General features: G+C 41.4%; 1 protein-coding gene and 1 long non-coding RNA gene across 10 annotated transcripts in view; one reads left to right on the top strand and one right to left on the bottom strand.

Moving 5' to 3' along the window:
• CHCHD6 (coiled-coil-helix-coiled-coil-helix domain containing 6) overlaps positions 1 to 19842 on the bottom strand; it is a 115962-nt gene that overhangs the window by 43763 nt on the left and 52357 nt on the right. For all 9 annotated transcript variants that reach the window (XR_008731660.1, XR_003560096.2, XM_055706626.1 and 6 more), the window contains one exon: positions 10751 to 10821. Coding sequence is in view for 7 of the 9 variants with exons in the window: in XM_055706626.1 (XP_055562601.1) it covers positions 10751 to 10821 (71 nt within the window). In the remaining 2 variants the exon portion in view is untranslated. The remainder of the gene's footprint in view (positions 1 to 10750; positions 10822 to 19842) is intronic.
• Positions 1 to 19842, top strand: part of LOC114015913 (uncharacterized) — a 40641-nt gene that overhangs the window by 14346 nt on the left and 6453 nt on the right. The window contains exon 2 of the long non-coding RNA XR_003560097.2: positions 18141 to 18773. This is a non-coding gene — a long non-coding RNA (uncharacterized LOC114015913). The remainder of the gene's footprint in view (positions 1 to 18140; positions 18774 to 19842) is intronic.

Raw genomic sequence — 19842 nt, 5'->3', positions numbered from 1 at the left:
CTGTTTGGCAAGAGAAATAAGAAATAAGCAGCTTAATAGATTATCCAAATGTCTACTAAAAATTCAGTAATATTTAAGCTACATAACCTAGCACAGTATAAACAAACTGCATGCCTCATGAGGATAAACTAATGTGATCAGGAAGGAAATATTTCTGATCAGCTTCATGTATTCAAAACACTGCTCATCAGGGCTTTGCCACTGATCTGGATGGAATACAAGGCTTGCAGAATTAATATTGTGTAGAGCAAGAGGAGACAGACTAAAAGAAAAGGTGAAACCTCATGACAATTTTCATGTGAATAGGGCCACTACGTCCAATTTTCAGCTGAAGCAGTTGTACTCCTGTCTTTCTAAAACCCTTCCTATATGCCTTGGCACACCGTCTGCAGCACACGACTACATGGCTGCAGTATTTCCCCCCTCTCTTTCTTCCCCTTGACACCTGCGTTTCAATAATAGGTCACTCAATTCTCTTTTTCCCTACTTTGTCCATGGAAGTGCCTCATAAATGCGTATTTATAAAATACTATGAGTTTCTGGGTGACTCTGTGATCCTACAAAATTTGTCACTCAAGTACTTCCCAACATCCATTCCTGTTTTGACAGCTTGTTTGAAGCTGCTATGCAATTCCCCACAGCAATTTGCGCACTCAGTGCACCCTTGTCCTTTCCAGGACAAATACCTCCTTTCCTTCCGATCAGAGGTACACAGAAGCTGTTCTGAAATCTTCTCCTGTGTAAGTAATTAGATTCTATCGCTGTGAACAAAAGTTAACAGAAGTCCAAATATCAAGCGCCAGCAACTTGTTGAGTCACTGTACTGCATTCAGTGAAAATAGCCTGACCCAGCTGCATTTTCTTCATCAAACAAACAAAAAGCCCAAAACCCAAATTCAAAAATATACAGATTGAAGTGGAAAATGATTTAAAATTACCAGTTTTCTGTAACAACCTCTAATTTTGGAAATCTAACAACATTCTCTCCAAATCTCCAAAGTGATGCAAAGAGATTACGTGACCCATCCAAAGCTGGTTCCAGCCCTCTGTCCTTCTTACTTCAATGTATCACAAACTCCCCTGCCCTCCTTTGTGGTTTATTCTCACAAGTAGTCATTTCCCACTTGACCAATGGGTCATCCTAAAAGACTTGGATTTATACTTCACTGTGCTTTGCCAAGCACAGTGTCAACCAAATTTAACTGGCTTCCTTAGCTCCCCATAAGCTGCAGGCACTGGAGTTTTGGTGGTGTCTCTGGGGGGAGGAGGAAGTTAGCAATATGCAAAAAGATGGTACAAAACCATATAAAATTAAATGATCCCTATCCTACTGAACCTGTGAACACAATAACTAATCAACCCTATTAGCATTCTGCATGGCAGATGGCAAGTGGTTTGGAATAATGAGAGACTTTTCCCCACAAGTGGATAATTCCAATATACATTTGGATGTAAATTCTTTACTGATTATGATGGTAGAATACCAAGTTATGAGGAACTGCCAGTTTGGAAGATGAAAGGAAAACTACGGCCACTTCCTTCACTTGCCAAGAGATACAGAACTTAACAGAAATGGACCTCCTGCCCACAAAGCCATGCACCATTTTTTCCAAAGATGCCAAGCTACTGAAAGTTGACTAGCAAAGATGAAGAGCCTAAAGTTAGCAGCAAAATGGTCTCTGGAAGCCAAGCAGAAATGAGTCAGAATCTTGTTGCTGGAAGGAGTTCTCTGAATCAGAAAGGAAGCTGGCTCAGCTCCCACAAGGCAGAAAAGCAATATAGCAAGCAATAACTGAATCTGAAAACAACAAACAGCCCAACAAGTGACCCGTATAAGGATTTTCTTTCTTCAGATAAAAAACATCTAAAACTGGTTAAGATCTCAGGTCAGGAAGGGAATGCATGCAGCTTACAGAATGCATGCAGCACTGGCCCCAAGAATATACGGGTTGTGGTAGTGCTACGTTGTCTGGGAGTTAGCTGGGAAACCGCCTGCTGGGAGAGTCCTGGGCCCGTATTTTCTGTTGATCTATTAAACCCCCTCCCCCAAAAGTATTCTAAAGAAGGTAACTGAAGATGTGATACACTGATTTCATATAACTGCAAGGCATGAGAGACAGGCAGGTTCAGTAAATTTTTTCCTATGTGAGATGATCTCGTAATGATGTCAAGACTAACGAATTGGGTTTTTTTTAAAAGAAAACCCTGACCACTCATTTTAACAGCAGTTACTTTTCTGAAGTGTCACTAAGCACTGTACTAGGTCCCTACAATTTACACCAGACTACACAAAGGAGTAACAGTGACGGACAAAAATATGAGTCCATTAGTATATCCTGAACTGACAGAGTGGCATATCCTGCTAAAGATGCAGAAAGAAATTCCGAGAGGAGAATGAAGCTGCCAGCATTAAAGTTCAGGTGGGATATGAAGCTCTTCATATTCACTTTATTAAAAAAAAAAAAACCAAAAAAACCACCAACCCTTGATTCTGCCCACATGCTCTAATCTTCAAAACCACTGTGTCCCCTTTTACCATGCTGTGCAATTTGTTGAGGACGGACTCAGAAAGATCCCCATTAAGCAGCTACTCATCCCCCAAAGAACATCAATAATGGAGCTTTCAAAGAACACACACAAAGTCTTAAAGCCTGGTTTTGGGGGAAAGTGATGATTATTTTTCTTTTTTTTTTTTTTAAATAAGTATTATAATTTCAAAAAGTCCTTAGAGAATTGAAAAAATCCTTATAGAAAATAATGTAGATAAGATGGGTTTACATTTGAAGATGAGCATATCAAATGTCTAGGGTGAGTTAATGAGACCTATGCCTACTTGAAGATGCTCCACCGTGCTGTTAGTGGCACTCACGGTCAGCACAGTGCTAAGAAGTTCTCTCTGAAGAAACAATATTCATACCTGAACAAGCAAGTGATCCTGTCTTCCAAACGCCACTTTTTCAAGCCAAATTACTTACAACTTTTGTTGGCGTGGTATGTGTATGTCCCAGACAGGCAGGCAAGAGACACTTCCAGGACCAACAAGGGAAATAAAAGGATAGGAAGGAAGACCCAGTCCCAGCAAGGTCCTCTCACAGTAGGCTGATACAACCTGATCTTGAGACCACAAAAGCTGATGGGACCCCATAGCCTAGACACCTATTTAGTCAGAGTAACATCATGAACTATTAAAATCACACCAAGTAAGTGAAAAATAACGTCATTGAAGCCTGGTCTGATGGCAGAGATGATTTTTCTCTGCCTTTGAAAGGGAAGAAAGGACCTCAATCCCTCCTCAGCCAACAACAAACACCACCAACTTCCTCTGTACAGATGGATCACTGTGATGGAAGATGTCAACAGCTGTCCTGCCACAGTCCTTATTTCCCCAGAAGGAGGAGATACAGAAGCTCTGACCTACAGAACAAACTATTACTCTCCTCAAATTTCCCCCACTGGTACTTGTGTTTGGCCCATCCTATTATGCCTCCATCACTCTGGGAGGAGACCAACTCAACAGTAAGTAAAATGCACTGTGTGAAGTGTCGTAATCCAGAATCAGAAACACAATTACTGTTCAAAATAGCAACACTGCCCTTGAAATCAGTTGCTACTGAATTAATGACCAGATTGTTAGGACTGTTACCTCATCTTTGCCTTAGGCTTCTAATTAGCAAACAAGTCATTAATTCACTGGTAACAAGTGGTTTCTCAGGCATTATTACTTCTGACATCTTTAATTTACCACTCTTTTTGGAAAGCTTCCCCAGACAACTTTAACCTCAGTCCTCTAGAAATCAACCCTGTGCCACTACCACCAGCACACCCACTGGAAGATGGAGGCAGAAAAACACAGCACAAATAAGCTCAGATGGGTCACTAATTAATATTCATTACTTCTTTCCCAACTCAAGCTAAGGGGAGGAGGGATCAAAGACACAAGAAGTTCTGGATTTTGGCGTGGATCTGTCATTACGTCTAAATCAACACTAAACCACTAGGAACCCTGAAGAAACCTTGCTTCCACCATGATGCACAGTGGAATATTTCATTCCCAATCTGAGGATCAGAGATCAGCTCCTATTTTCATTGCATTCTCCATGACAAAAAGCTTTGAACTGAAATATTTCACATACTCTGATGCACAAAGTATGTCTGAGGTTTGTTTTAACAGCTGCACAAAATATCCATGCTTTTGAAAACAATCTGGATTTGGCTTGCCAACAAACCCTGATCTAAAGGTTTTATAATGGCAACAGTACTACAGAATACAAGTGCTTTCCATGTAAAAATCGATAGCAATAGAAACATCCCAAACAAACTACATGGAGTCTTTGGTACTTCTTCCTTTGCTACTCCAGTCTTCACTATTCAGGCCTTATTTTATAAATTCCCAAGTTCTACCAATATACCTTTGAAGAAACGCTCTTGCAATTTTGAAAAGATATATTAATATTTTACACCTGTTTTTCAGCACTAACAGAACTGCGACCTCAGTTCATTGGACTGATTTATTTGTCATCCCTCATCATGCATGAGAGGAAAGACGATACTGTGAACACTAGATTAGAACATAATTTTACTAACTAGGCAAAAAGAAAGTTCTGTTTAGGACCAGCATTTTAGTAACCCCCAAGAACTGAACTTCAGAAAGAAGATGGCACAGCTTGCATAAAGTATACAATCTAATAAATTTTCAAGATTTAAAATTTAGTTCAAAAAAGAATAACCTGGCTCAACTGGAACATTTACACAAATCCGTTACACACATTCGACTTTATTTCCACATACCATATTCCTAAAGCACTAGGGGAACATACTTTGCTTGGAAGTCAGTGCACTGATACAGTTACTTAACAGGCCCTCCAAAATTCGTAAATAAGATGTTTACATGCTAACGTAAATGAGTGAGGAACTTTTTGAAACAGAACTGAAAATGATCGGGAAGTATTTCTTTCAGTAAAATTCACATCATGTAAAACGTCACAAAGTCAAAATTCACCTGTCTACTCTTTTACCCTCTTTAGAAGTAACTTTGGGGAAACTCATGGCTTATAGTCTCTTAGAGCAATAATCCAATTTACTATTAAGAGTAACTTTGTAAACGTGAGAAACAGCAAAGCTTTGACTAATAACTCATCTCTTTTAAATAAAGATTACATGAAACACACTCAGTGCAGATGGAAGGAGGAACAACAAACACAAACCAAGCACTGGGGGAAGAACAAGACTGGGATGGAGCCAAACCATTTTTTGTGAAGAACCACCATTGCAGGGCACAAAAGCACTGTACTGAGATAAGGCTGGGGATAAGCTCCCAGCCGTAATCAGTCTTTTATTCCTCTTAACTCTTAAATCGCTATTGCAGAGGCTCTTAATTTAAAGACTGAATTAATCATTTATCTAATCGAATTATAGGAGAAATCCCAGAGCAATTTTCTTTGAAAACTATGATGCCTTTACCCTTCTTCTCCTTGGGCTTCATGACTGCCCACGTAATTACTACTTCAGAGCTCGATTTCTGGGCACAACCCTCTGTTGAAATACCCGAGGCCTCATAGTAGATTTCAAGATTAATAAACTCAAGTATCGCCACATAACTTTTATAAGCTTTCCAGATCTACAAAAACTAGGAAAAAAAAAAAGAAGGAAAAAAGAAAAGGTGGTTCCTCCAGGTACCAGTTAGTCTTGCCATTTAATTGTGGGGCCATCAGCCTCATAAAATCTTGTGCAATTCAATAAAGCTTTCATTTCCATGAGCACTGAAAGCAAGCTATAAATTCCCTGTTCCCAGCAGACAGTCCATCTATGAACTTTCCCCCCTATCCCCACTGAGTCAGTGTGGTTCTCTACTCCATGTTCAGCCCAGGAGGATACTTACTACTTGCCAGTTTCTCTAACATAATCACCTTAAATACGCATGTCCATTAAGTTTAAAGATCTTAGGACCATTAAATGGAACTCTTAGATACTAAGTTCCATATGGAGTAAATCTCTTCGGCAGTTTCTCTGTTGGAAAGCTGCCTTGGATTCAAGGCTGATCTCTATCAGGATAAGATACTGACATTCTTTATGCACTCCTTGAGAACAGCGCAGAGCATACGCAGTCCTCTCAGCACAACATGCAAAGCAGCACAGCCATCGGTAAGCAGCTTCAGAAACAGGTCTGCAAACTATAAGGAGATCTCAGAGGGAAACTCAGCTTCAGAACAATTTTATCTTTTAACAGCTTCCTAATCCCCTCACCCTACTCCTGCAGCTTTACCTTTCAGAGAGTCACACCCCCATTCATGCCAATTCTTGCATCCAAATACAACAACTACAAAAATAAAATAAAAACGTGATAAGACAACTGTCACAAAAGAAAATAAATCAAATTTTTTTAAAAAATACCATTTTGAGGCTAAATCTAGAGTGCCTGCACTAAGCTATAACCTCTTTACTGATGGTTTTTTCCTTCCCCTTAACAGATTCAGGGACTGTAATAACATTTAATCCTCAGAAGCTAATCTAAATGTAACACTCAAAAGAAGACAAAGACAACGCAACAGAAAAAAAAATCTGGCTACTGCCTTTTGGGAGTGCTGCTTTATCCCCGGAGCGAGCGCATTAATAGAGCTTGGAATGAAATGCCATTTTATTCTCTGTAGCAGGGAGGGGATTAGCAAGTTGTCTTCTCTAAACCCAGTCTGAGTCATGGCTCTATGAACACTGAGAAAAGGACATGGAACGAAGTGAAGGGCGGGGAGCACTAGCTTTTTATTTACACGCTGTTTCCTTTGTGGGTGGCTACTGATGTGCACAGTTCACTAAACAGGGAAGGAAGAGGGAAAAAGTTCCAAGTCCCCAGACTTTAATTCTGTTGGTTAACAAAAGAGAAAAATCATAATGCACCAATTATAACAACATCATTGAGACAATATGTCCGTGGCAACTGTCCAATTCACCACAGCATGTAAGCAACAAGGGCAAGTTGCTTAAGGTGCTGAAAGCTGTGCTCCGTGGTTTCTTGTTGCTAGGATCTTCTTCCTGGGAGAAAGAAGCAGGTTGGACAGAGCCCAGAACAAAGAAGAAGGAGACACCGTGGTAGGAGGAACAAGGAGACAGAAACAGGCTAGGTTCAGGTGAAGAGATGAGGAACAAAGATCACCGCACAAGTCAGGCCATGCAGGCACTAAGCTTAGCATCCTACCTTGAAGTAGAAACCAAAAGCTAATGACTATGTCGGTGATTTAATATAAAGTTCAGCTCTAAGTACTTCACTGCTGTTTCTATACAAAGGGAGATAGGAAAGTTTACTTTCCTAACTCGCAGATCTGCTGTGAAGGGTCACTGGTGGAAAGATTGTACAATATTCCTAAATTCTGCAACGCTTGATTATCACTAAGGAGAGGAAATAGCCTGTGGAACTCTTCACCACTTATGCAGGGCTGTAGGTGTTGATAATGGAATTACAAAAGTCAATAAATGCCAAGGAAACACTAGGTTTTTCTTTCAGATACTTCTTATCACTGCCTCCGTGTGGACTGCAAAAACCAGGGTACGCACTGCGGAAACAGCCTCAGCCCTGTTCCCCTCTTCCTCCATCAGCTGTACTGATATACAGTGGCAGAAAACAACAAATACAGGGTACGTTGGTCACAAGGCACAAGTGCCAGGGCGGGTCAAAGACTTCAAAGTGAAACAGATAATATAAGCTAGGGAAGAGACACTATGGGAAGGAGATGTAGTCTCCTCTGCAGACTGAGGAAGTGTCATTTCTGGTTTCCTTTCGTTACAGGAGCTGTCATAGTCCGGTACTGTGTTGTGGTTTAACCCCAGCCGGCCACTAAGCCCCACGCAGCCGCTTGCTCACTCTCCCACAGCAGTATGGGGCAAAGAACCAGAGGAGTAAAAGTGAGAAAACTCGTGGGTTGAGGTAAAGACAGTTTAATAGGTAAAGCAAAAGCCGCGCACGCAAGCAAAGCAAAACAAGGAATTAATTCACCAGTTCCCATCGGCAGGCAGGTGTTGAGCCATCTCCAGGAAAGCCGGGCTCCAGCACGCATAACAGTTACTTGTGAAGACAAATGCCATCACTCTGAATGTCCTCACTGCCTGCCGCCTTCTTCCCTGAGCTCTATATGCTGGGCATGATGCTATATGGTACAGGATACCCCTTATGGTCAGTGGAGGTCAGCTGTCCCAGCTGTGTCCCCCCAGCCCCCTCGCTGCCGGGATGGAGTGAGAAGCAGAGAAGCCCTTGGCTCTGTGTAAGCACAGGTTAGCAATAACTAAAACATCCCTGTTATCAACACTGTTTTCAGCACAAATCCCAAGCATAGCCCCATACCAGCTACTATGAAGAAAATTAACTCAGCCAAAAAAATTATCCCAGCCAAAACCAGCACACGCTGGAAACAAGCAGACCTGTGCTTCATTCATACTTTGGCTATATTCCAGTTCATGTAATTTTGCTGGAGTGTCAGTTTATTCCTGCCAACCAAGCTACTAGATCTGCATAAATCAGTCTTACCTATCTTAGCACTTCCTGTGCTTGTATCTCTAATATGAAAGCACAAAACAGAATGAGCAAACTATTCTTTCCACTAAAGTCACAGGATCTTGTAATTTATTACCATAAACAGGCTGTAAGCAAAGAATGAAAGACTAGAATGCACAATGACTAACAAGAGGACCTCACAACATGCAGACTTCAAGTCCTACTAATTAAGCATGAACGCCAATGTACAAAGGAAGTTTCCCCGACCCCGTCCCAGCCTTATCGTGACCCACATGTGAGGCATGTGGACTCCTTTTAAGAGCATTTGCACAGCGTGTTGCACCCCAAGGCAACAATCCCAAGATAGATCACTACACACTGTGTAAGAGACGCATACACTGCAGGCTGATGAGGTAAAGCAATGACTCTTCCCGCATGTACAATTATCAAAGGGCATTATCAATCCCAGATCACGCACTCCAACACACAGCTCAGTGCAATCCTGGCTATTGCTGGCAATTTCTACTACAAAAAAATATAGAGCATGATGTTCACCTTCTCCCTCAGTTTCACTAGTGCCACACAGCTTATCCTTTCACAAGACACCTCCCAGCCACATTACCTTTTCATACAAAATTCACACCAGGGCAGGTGTCTTTCAGCTGCAAGGAATACAGCCCAAGGAATCTGTCCCTTTGTAATGGCTCAAGTTCATATTGCCATCAAATAGAAGAGCATTGTACAATAAAGCCAGAAGCCAGGGACTGGCAGATGACAAAGGCTCAAAGAATAGGAGTTCCCTAAGAAACCATAAACACATTTTCCGAAGCTTGAAAAAAAGACGTCATTAGCATTTGTGTTGGTCTCAGCCACTAACCTTTATGAGAAATGGTTGCATTCCTGAATTTCCTACGTTACCAGTCTTTATCTCCACAAGAACCAGAAGAGACCAAATGAAACTGAAACCTCAGGAACCAAACTTAAGACTACTATAAAAAACAGGTTAGCTACAGTCTGCAATAGCAAGTAAAGAACATAATCCAAGGTCACAATCTCTTCCTTTACAAAGTCGCAAGGATAAATCATTGCTACATGTGTTCCCAACAACTGATCGTACATCTGCAGAAGCAAATCCAAGAAAAGATTGATCAAAGACTGTCAAAACTTTATGTCCTATGAATTTTTAAAATTTTATTTAAAAACAGAATTTAGAATTCTACTATGGAAAACAGCATGAAAATGCACACAATGTGTTAGCTGCCTTGTTTTGGCTTCTTTAGCAACTTATTGCTTGACTGTCCAAACAAAAATGTGAAACTACAACAGGTTATGTGATGCTTTGGCAGCCAAACATAATTTTAAATAAAGACAGCACAATATACTGCACACCCCACTAACATATTCATCACTACTATATTATCTATTTATGCAATTAAGTATCATACAGTCTGGACCGGACCCAACTGGACTACATATGTTGCTACTCTAGTTTACTGCATGTTGGCCAACTGTTTACCCAACTGAGATCCGAGTGCTGCTCTTAACAGTGTAATTGCTTTAGACTCATTAATATTAAAGAATTATAGAAAATATTTTTTCCTGGGCAGCTGTTAGTGCATGTGGAACAATAAGCTATATAATGCTACCAGCAAACACAAACGGAATTTAGACACTAAATATGCTCACAATAAAAAGACAACATTAAAGGTCTGCTAATTGTGCCAAGGCCAATAAAAAAGGCCAGAAAAATCAGTGCACCCATTCTAAGAAAACATTCATGATAATTACAACTCTATTTTGAATGAAATTTACAGGGCTAAGATTTAGACTGTTTACCTTTTTCTTCCCTGGACAATGAAAACTTCAGAAGTGGTGCCATTCTTTCTGCTCCCATGCACTAACCCAATGCTGTGATGTGTAAGTTAAATACCTTGGGTCAAAGTGTGAACAGATTAAACTTGTTCCATTGCCATTTTGAAAACCCTAGTAAATATTCTGATTTAATTTGAATTTTCTAAGTCCATGTCTTTTCCCTCATTCTCCCTTGCAAGATCTAACAACTTTAGACTCAATTCTGTCAAGCTTAGCAAAGAAAGAGAGGATGCTGGCTTGCAGCTTCTCAGCCTTCTAAATACCTGACAGGAGGTAACTTCACACTCTGTTTACAGGAATATCCAGAGGCTACACACAGTGTTATGAAATGCAACTGGAACTGCTGAAAAAAAAAACCAAACAAAACCAACCAAACAAACAACAAAAATGGCTCCTCACTTTATCCACTCCTCTGCCTTGGTGGCTGCCTCCTGGTACTGCTCGGATGTCAGCTTGTAGATCTCTGCATTCTGAAACAAAGAATATAATGCTCAGCTCTAAAACTTAAAGGCATCTCAGATCTTATCCCATGATAAAGTTAGCTTTTATAATTAATAACGCTTTCCAACAACAAACAGTATATTCAGTTCAAAGAACATAAAAAATGCTTAAAATTTCATTTTACTTTCAGCAAAATGCATCAAGGCCACAACATGTCCTCCGTTCCATGCTTCGCCTTTGTGAAGGGAAAGAGGGGTAAAGGTCGCTAACAACCATCAGCTTTAATTACTCCATGTAACCACGAAAGTAAGGTGTTTCCAGCACTGAGTTATTTTGAATTTGGTTGTGTTTTGTTCTCTTTTTTCATTAATTGCTGTGAAGGATCTTGTAAGTTACTGACACGCAAGTATCAAAATTGGCTGCTAGCACTGGAAAATCCATTTTACATTTCAGTGCTTCTACTTATGTTACTTATTCTTTAAAAGAAAATTATGCAGCCTGTTTCCCTTTTAACAACGTCGGGAGGCATATCAGGTATCAGTTAAGGCACTGCCAAACAGACTTGAGTGTCTTGCTGCAGGGCTTAAGAGGTTTGTACTAGACTCTCCTGTGCTTGCACAGAAAGAGTTTTAGCTCACAACTGCTCAGCTGCTGAACACAGAGGACGAATTCCTCCTCTCGGCTGCACTTACAAGCCTCCCAAGCACGAACAGCAGAAGGGAACGGGTGCACACCCCCGGCGACTGCACTGCAAGGTCTTGTGTTGCTAAACTGCTGATAAAGCCGCTTTAGGCAAAGCCTCTGGACTTTACCCTGCAATTGCCTCACTCCAAGCTCATCTGCAAGGCCCTTAGTCTGAAAAGGCACATGCAGAAAATATGCACTAATCAATCACATAAGTGACAAAATGGTATCGAAAATGAAAACAGCTATTCATTGAGGGCCGGTTCTAGCTGCTATCTTGTCTCTCCCCAGATCTGGTCATTTTTTATAGAATACTATTCTTGCCCTTCTTCTTTTATTTTCCCATAAATGCAGCTGTGGTCCTGCGCATGATGAGACAACACATATTGTTCAGTGGTTAGAAAAAGAAAAGGACAGATATAACTCAGGTTCTGTTAGTGGTTCTGCCACTTGTGCAATCTTGGGCAAGTCACCATTTTCCATCTGCAGGCGAGGGATAACAGCTGCCTGTATCACTGAAGCTGTGTGAAGCTTAGCTAATTGGAAGGTTTATACAGGTTTTCAGAGCCTAGGCTTCAAGGTGCTATATTTAAGCGTTTTATCTCTGGTGCCTGAATTTATGTCACATACCAAAAAAACCACAGAACAGACTTTGCTATTGCAAACTTTGACCTAGGAGACAGACTTAAACTGAGAAATCTTGGAGGAGTAACCACTTCAAAATGCATTTTGCCAGCAAATTCTCATTAATGTTTTCATTTACTTACTTGTTACATAACGGTCAAACTTCTATGCTATTAAACCCATTCTTCTCTTTCCTATAATGAAAAGTTTAGCTCTTAAGGGAGCCTTTTTCTCTGTCCTGTAAACAGATCTCATGACTTTCAACTACCTGCTGTTACTTATTCACACATGTAACCACAAGACCTGTGCTTCATTAATTACATTTGCCATTAAAAATTAAATAATGTGAATAAGTAGACGTAAGTGTTATCTCCATGGGCTTCATAAGTCTCACCGTTTCTCCAATTACTGCCCAAGCAATTTTCATATTTCATACTGTCTGATTTCTCAAAGGGACTGGCTTTGAGAGATCAAAATGAGAGAAACTGGGAAAGAGAGAAAGCAACGTAGTAAAATTAAACATTTTTCAAGGCAATAGGAAGTAGCTCCGTCAGATACTATTAGCCTACAGCACTCTGCAGAAACAGCAGCAAGAGAAGAAAACAGGAACAAATATGTTGTACGTGAGACCCAGCATGAGGTTGGCATTTAACCCACCTAAAGAAAGGGAAAATAGCCAACAGATTCATTTGCTGGTTGCACTGTCAATTAAAGTGGTTGCGGCGCAACCTTGCCTAGTTTATTAGAGAGAGTTCAACCACACAGAACTATGGTCTGCTTCATCTTCAACAACATCAACTACAAACACGGACAAAAATAGCTGGGAAAGAAACCGGTATGAAATAGCTCTGGATCATAAAGCTGATAAAAGCAGGCAAGTGAGAACCTGAACGGAGAGGCAAGAATCTCAGTGAGGGAAAGGAGGAGAGACCTGGCCTCAAAGAAACCACAAGGCACATGGCACAATGGGAAGCTCAAGGAGGGGCACAGAAGACCTTCAGCCTGAAGATGTAAGCTGCTGAGTTTTAAAAATGAAAAGGAAACATCTTTGCATATGATTCAGCTGGGCCTCTTGCCTTTAGAGGAGACCTCTCTGCCACCTTCTTCCTGCCTCCCCCTCAAAAATCTTACAAACTAATGAAGCAGTATTTCCAATGCTATGCGTCACTATCTTCAAATGCTTCCCCAAGGTAAGAAAAACAGAGTTTTACCATTTAAACCCAAGTTCGTTCAACAAGCAGACTTGTTAAACAGGTTTTCCTTGGCCTTTCGGCCCTTTCCTACCCTGGGAAAGTCTCGTTCACTTTTGTCGTAAGCACTAAGTGAGCAGCAAATGGGCTACATGGGCAACAGATGGACCTTTCAGCGTGGGCACATGGCAGGTTCTGCGATCCAGGGCTCCTACTTACTGAAAATAATTTTCCAAGTATCCTTATCTATATGACTTCAGATGCAAGGTGTGCTTCATTTTCAGTATTTTACCCACCACACCACAGCAGGGAAATAATGTTCCAATGGCTTATAAAAATCTAGGACTGTATAATAAGGTTGCAAACAAGGAACCAAACCAGGAACCGCCTATGCACTTCCTGTGACTTCAGCAGAGCTGCCCACACACCAGGGCTATTCAGCAGGATCAGGGTTTGGTATTTGCACTTGAAACAGTCTGAGCTGCCCATAGTCTCAGTGAAGTTCTTTAGCTTCATAAAACAATATTCAGTTGCACAGCAGAAGAGAGAACATTTGACACAAAATTACAAGACATCAATGCTGCTTTTAATTTACTCTCACAATATTTGATGCTTGAGATAAAATGGCAGCTCACAAAGAAAAAGTTGAACATGAGACCTCAACTATTATTAAATAAAGCTCCTGGCAGTCTTAGTTGCAGAAATAAGTTTAAAAACATGACCAAAGGACACCATAAGGGCTCAAATAACAAGAGACACAGAAAGAATGAATGAACCACCTAAAATGTTTCACTTCTCTCAATAAAGCTGAGCCTTAGGGGAGCCAACTTCAGAACATCAGAGCTTTGTCATATGGGGTGAGAGCTCTCAAGAGAGGACAAACAAACTAAACAAAGAAATGTTAGTTTGAAAGATTTTTCCCCTGCTATTAAATGATGGTACGTAGCAAATAATAAAAACACTGAGAAGTTATAAAAATACATAACTAAAGCCTAAAGACCAACAGAACCACTTTCCTTTACCCTGCTGCTTTTCTACTACAGATTTGCTGCTATACCCTTGCTCTCCACCCTTCCCAAAACACCCTTGCGCTAAAAATTCTGCTTCCGAAGGGAATAGATTTTAAAACTCAGAGCTAAATTTGGAGTAATTTTAATTTTCCACTCCTCCTTGGCTGTAAACGAGCAGAGAAACTCCAACATTCACTACTACACCTCGCTACGCTGCCCAGGCCCTTTCCACAACATACCGCAAAGAAAGAAACAATATAGCAGAAAACTGAGTTCTCAGGGTTATTTCAGGAGGGAGAGTAATTGAAGCATAAAGAGAAAACCCTGCCAGCTCATTCTCACATTGACATTAAACCACATTCCTTACAACTTCAGTGAAACATGCACTACTTGCAGTAACACGTAAAACAGAAAACCAAGCAACGTGAGCATGAGGAACTGGAAATTAATTAGGTTTTAGGCAAAATTCTTTGTGAACATCAAGCAGCAGCAGCAAAAACCTGACACTGGGACACGCGTTTCTCCATCAGGTTCAGTCTGGGTCAATAGATCAGAAGGTGTCTGGATTAAAAACAAAACCCCAACCACCATCACCACAGCTATCTTGAGATATTTTGACACCTCAGAGTATAAAAGCTTGTCAGTGGTCACAGTGTTTAAAGATACAAAGAGGATTAACAGCTGTTGAAATGCTGCCAGCCTAGATGAATGCTAGTGATACCTCTGATGAAACAGAGCAGGCCAGCAGAGGCCTTGACAAATGCTGCAGACGACAGCTGGGGGATTAGATGGTACAATCTGCCTCGCGCCTGACAGGCACGTTGCTTCGATCCCCTCTCCTGACGCCTGCACTTACCAGCTTCCAGCAAACCTCCCGCTGCAAGCCCCACTCGAGCTAAGAGGAGCACGAGAGGCAATGCTGCATGGCAGGGGGAATACACGGTGTGGCCCACAAGTACGAAACACCGCAAAATGGGGAGAGGAAACAGAAAGGGAAGCAGGAGTTACTTCTCACGTATCAAATGGCTACTGGTAGATGTTCAAAATCCAGCTTCCAGCAGCTTCTGAAGCCAGAAAGAAGACTTCACACCATCCTGATAAAGCTGCACGACTGTCCCCTGCCTGCGTGCACTTGAGAACTGGTAACACACATGTGCCCTGGACACAACTGCTGCCACGAGGAACAGCAGAAAGCTACAGAAAAATGTCGGTTACTGCAGGCTTTGGGAACCACCTTTGCTCACAGCACTGCCTAAGGGAAGCACGGGTACACAGGTTCCCCACACCTCACTGCGTCACTGGCTCACGTGCACTATACATCAGGTCCTTCATTCTCATCACTCAGGAGCCTCATGCAAATGGCTCCCAACGTATTTGAAAAACTACCCCATCTACCTGCACCCCTCCCACAGGTACAGAGGCAGATGAGCTGAACTGATCCGTTCACTGGACAACCCTTTGGATCTGTTAAAAATTAACCTACATGATCAATCATTGCTATCAACTGTGGTCCAGAACAGGGAGTTTGGGAATTTCAGGACACGCTGCAGGAAGCAATCTCTCTACCTCCTGAACTCACTCCTCTTGAGCTCCTGCTCAGCTTGTTTGTCAGTATCAGGTAGCACTTAGCTAAAAGAGATCATTCACATTTTTTCCTTCTTATCAAGTACAAATGCACATACACATAGAAGCCAATTAACAAGGAAGAGAAATATGCTTATAAAGTATACCACGAGAGCACAGACGCCACATGTTAAAATGCTTTTATGCGAATTCATATGGGGTTTTTTTCTCAAAAGGTAATAGAGGAAAGATGCAAGCAGCTACAAACAGCTTGCTCACACAGAAAAAAGTTTTTTTTTCAGCCAAAGCCAACTTCTAAACACAGCTCTGTTGTTTGCTGTTCATGTGTGGGTTCATCCACTCCTCCCGCTGAGACCAATAATGAAATGAGAGCATTGAATTTGTGTCATTCTATTCTTTCCTTCGGCAATAAACTGTGAGATCATAAATTTTGGATTGAGATTCAGAGAAGACAGAAAAAGAGCAATGTCCACAGTAACAACACAGGAAAGTTAAACTAGTCATGGGCAGAATTATATTCCTGTTTGAACAGATCTTCTCATGACTGCAATATTATCCTGAGTTGAGAGCAAAATATTAATTCTGTAGCATACCTAGACAGCTTCTCAAATAGAAAATCTCACCACCCCTCCCCCCCCCCCCCCAAAAAAAAAAAAATAATCTCGATCTCCACAAAACTTGTGGGAGGCAGAGCTGGGGAACAGGACCACAGCTGAGTTTAACCTGAGGATAACATGTTAGGCACAAAAAAGTTAAGGTACAGCCCCTAAAACACACAGCAAATTAAATGAAGCTACACACCACAGGACTTCTGAGAACCAGGTCCCATCTGGGCGAAAACAGGTTTACAGACCCAGACCAAGATCGCATGCCTGAGTCAGAGTGTCTCTGTGAAGGTACCCTCCGAAGAGTCCACCTAGAACAGGTACTCCACATGAAGACTGTATTAGGAACTTCTCCAAAGAGCTGCAAATGCCTCACTGGAAACATGCAGAAAAGCCTCATGTTATTTTCTAGTCACAAAGACAGCAGCAACAAAGAAGCTATTACTACAGAGGCGATTACAAGGGGAAGAAGGAAGGGGGGGGGGGGGGGGGGGGGAAGAGAGAAAAAAACCCACAAACCAGAAAGAATTAAAAAGAATTAAACACTGCATTTATATGAGATTGCTTTAAAGCACACTGTTCCAAAAGACTACAAATAAAGCATTAGTAATTCTTTAAACACCAACTCTGGAAAGTAAAAGCACCTTCAAAAAGAAAGGCCATAAAATGCCAGCAGGCAACTCAGGCTTTCTGACAAAGACAGCAACAGCAATGTGAAAGGCCCAAATGAACACTAAAACTGTTGGAGGAGTATCGGTCCACTCTCCTCCTAGCTGGAAGTTTAGTATAGGAGGGAGAAGTCTTAAGTGAGGAATTCACAGTAAAAGCCCCAATCAATTATACCTGACAAGTGCAGGTAAACAGGTTTCCCAAGCATTGATTAAACATCAAGGATTTTCAGCATCTGCTTCAGAGGAGTCCTACACCTGGCTGACGTGCACAGATAACGTAGTGCCCATGACTTAAGGGTACGGCAATGCCTGCTAAATCCATGCGCCCGTGCTGGGCAGCTGCACAACTAGTCCTGTAGCGATACCTGGGTCCTATCAGCCAATCCATCACACAAGCGGGATGAACCTGTAGATCACAGGATGCTGCCTCTAATGACTGACTGTGCATTGTCCAAGAGAGAATGACAGGCGTGCAGAGAATCAGTGCTAAGGGAAAGGGAGAAGAGAGAAAGAAGGAAATTGCCAGCATATCAAGGCTGCCAAGGTATGCAGCTAAAAGTTTCACTACCAGGCTGACCAGCACTTCAGAAGGGGAAAAAAAAATAAGAAAAAAAAGAAAAGGAAAAAAAAAAACCCACAAAAAACCAACCCACAGAAAATTGGCAGTGATCAAGTACTTGTCATACATTAAAAAAGATCCTAAGTACATTCCCCTGTCAGGCCCATGACAGGAGCTTATTTCAGGAAGGGAGGAACATCACAGCTAAGGTTTGATGCCATCATGCCAAAGCTGGTATTTGACAGAGCCTACAACAGAACTCCCACCACCTCGGACGGGCACGCTGCAGCTGAAACGCCTGTCTTCCTCTGCTCAGAATATCCCTAAGCCCCATTTATAAACTGCAGCAGCTGGGCCAGTTAACAGTTCCTGTCCCAGTTTTAAAAATTTAATTTATATTCATGACCCTATCCTTTTCCAGAACAGGTAGCTAAGGAATGCAGTTCACTGGATTCCCAGCAGAAACCCGAACACAAGAGACCCAAGACAGCAGGATGCACAAGAGGACTGGAGAACGCTGAAGAAAATGCATCAAATCCATGCACTTGCACGGGTAACGGGAACTGCAAGGAAGAGTCGCTAAAAGAAACAAACAAAACCCACTAAAAACAGAAGCATACCAAAACCTGCAAAGTTCCACCCCCTCCTGGGGTTTTTCCTCTACCCTCAAATGCAAATTATTCTCCATGTGCAGTTTCCAGTAAATCAAACTATGCTAAATAACCCCGACATGTGCGGGGCTGAGAACCAGCCAACAAGCAATGATGAGATGTCCCTGGAATGATTAAGGAAAATGCAGACATCTCTCAGGTTACAAGGAAGCCTGTTGTACTCTCCCCTTAGTGCATATGCAATGCTGCAAGCACTGTTCCGAAAACCTCTGATATTCAAAGGCTCATTTGGTTGACAAGGAGCCTGTGGATTCGTGGACAGATTGTCACACAAACTGTCAGGTTTTTAGAGAGACTATCAGACCTCTCTTTGCCTACGTTATGGAGCACATCAAAGACACAGAAGATGAACCAGACGCAGACTGCACAGATCTGACAGAATGGTGGGTGTACATATTCAGAATATTGTACTGCTGGGGGGGGAAGCTTAATGTGAATAATCAGGGGCTGAAAGTTCCAGAAATGTGACAGTTTTTGGCAGCGATTCTCATCTTTGCATTTATTTATCGAAGGGAGAAAAACTGCCATACTAGAGGCAAACTTGGGAGAGGAAGAAAAATTATATCAGCAGCAATTTATTTTACCACCATACTTTTTCTTTATTATTATTACTCCCAGAGCATTTTCTGAAGATATTTGTATTTTCAGTTCAGGATTCTTTCACTACACTTACAGCTTCTCTTCCCATCTTATCCTGTAGGAGAGGCCGGTTTAACAGCCAAAAAGACCGCTAGCACTTTACAGGTCACTGTACACGGTTAATGACACAGACAAATCCACACTTTGAGTAGTGCCTGCTGGCTCACCACTCTGTTCGGAGATGCTCCGGAACTCATTATTCAAAATTTCAAGCTCAAGTATGGGTAATCAGCACATCTGAAGAAATATACCATACCCGGACAACCAAAAAGTGAAGTAACAAAAGCTATTATAGAAAATACTAACCTTAAGCATTACAGTCTCACTTTTAAAATGGGGACAACGTTCACTTATCTTCCAGTAAGCTAGAAACCTCAGTTAATGAATACCCAGAAAAAGTTCCCAGCTCCACAGCTCAAAAGTAGTTTTACAAGGATAACTTGATGTCATTCCCCTTTATTAGTAATACTTCAACAAACATTAGAAAGCAACAGTTTATTTTAGAGCTGGCAAAAAAAAGTTATTGGGTTATTTGTACCAAGATGCACTGATTATTACTTAAAAAGGAAAATAAAATACAAAATGAAACACTGATAACAAGAAAAAAAAAAAATGGATTAACATAGATTCCTTTGGCCTGCCTTTACAATACCAGCATCACACAACCTCCAGTTCTCCCTGCAAGACATCAGTTATTCCAGAGAAAAGAACACTGGTACCTTTTTTTATTTATTTTGCTGTTCAAAATGGATTGAAGTTCTCCATACAGTAAACAGAAAATAAATACAATGTTTATCCTAAGATAAAAAAGGC

This window comes from Falco cherrug, chromosome 4 (genome assembly GCF_023634085.1).
Source record: "Falco cherrug isolate bFalChe1 chromosome 4, bFalChe1.pri, whole genome shotgun sequence".
Taxonomy (NCBI): Eukaryota; Metazoa; Chordata; class Aves; order Falconiformes; family Falconidae; genus Falco; species Falco cherrug.
This window is presented reverse-complemented; position numbering and strand designations above follow the sequence as displayed.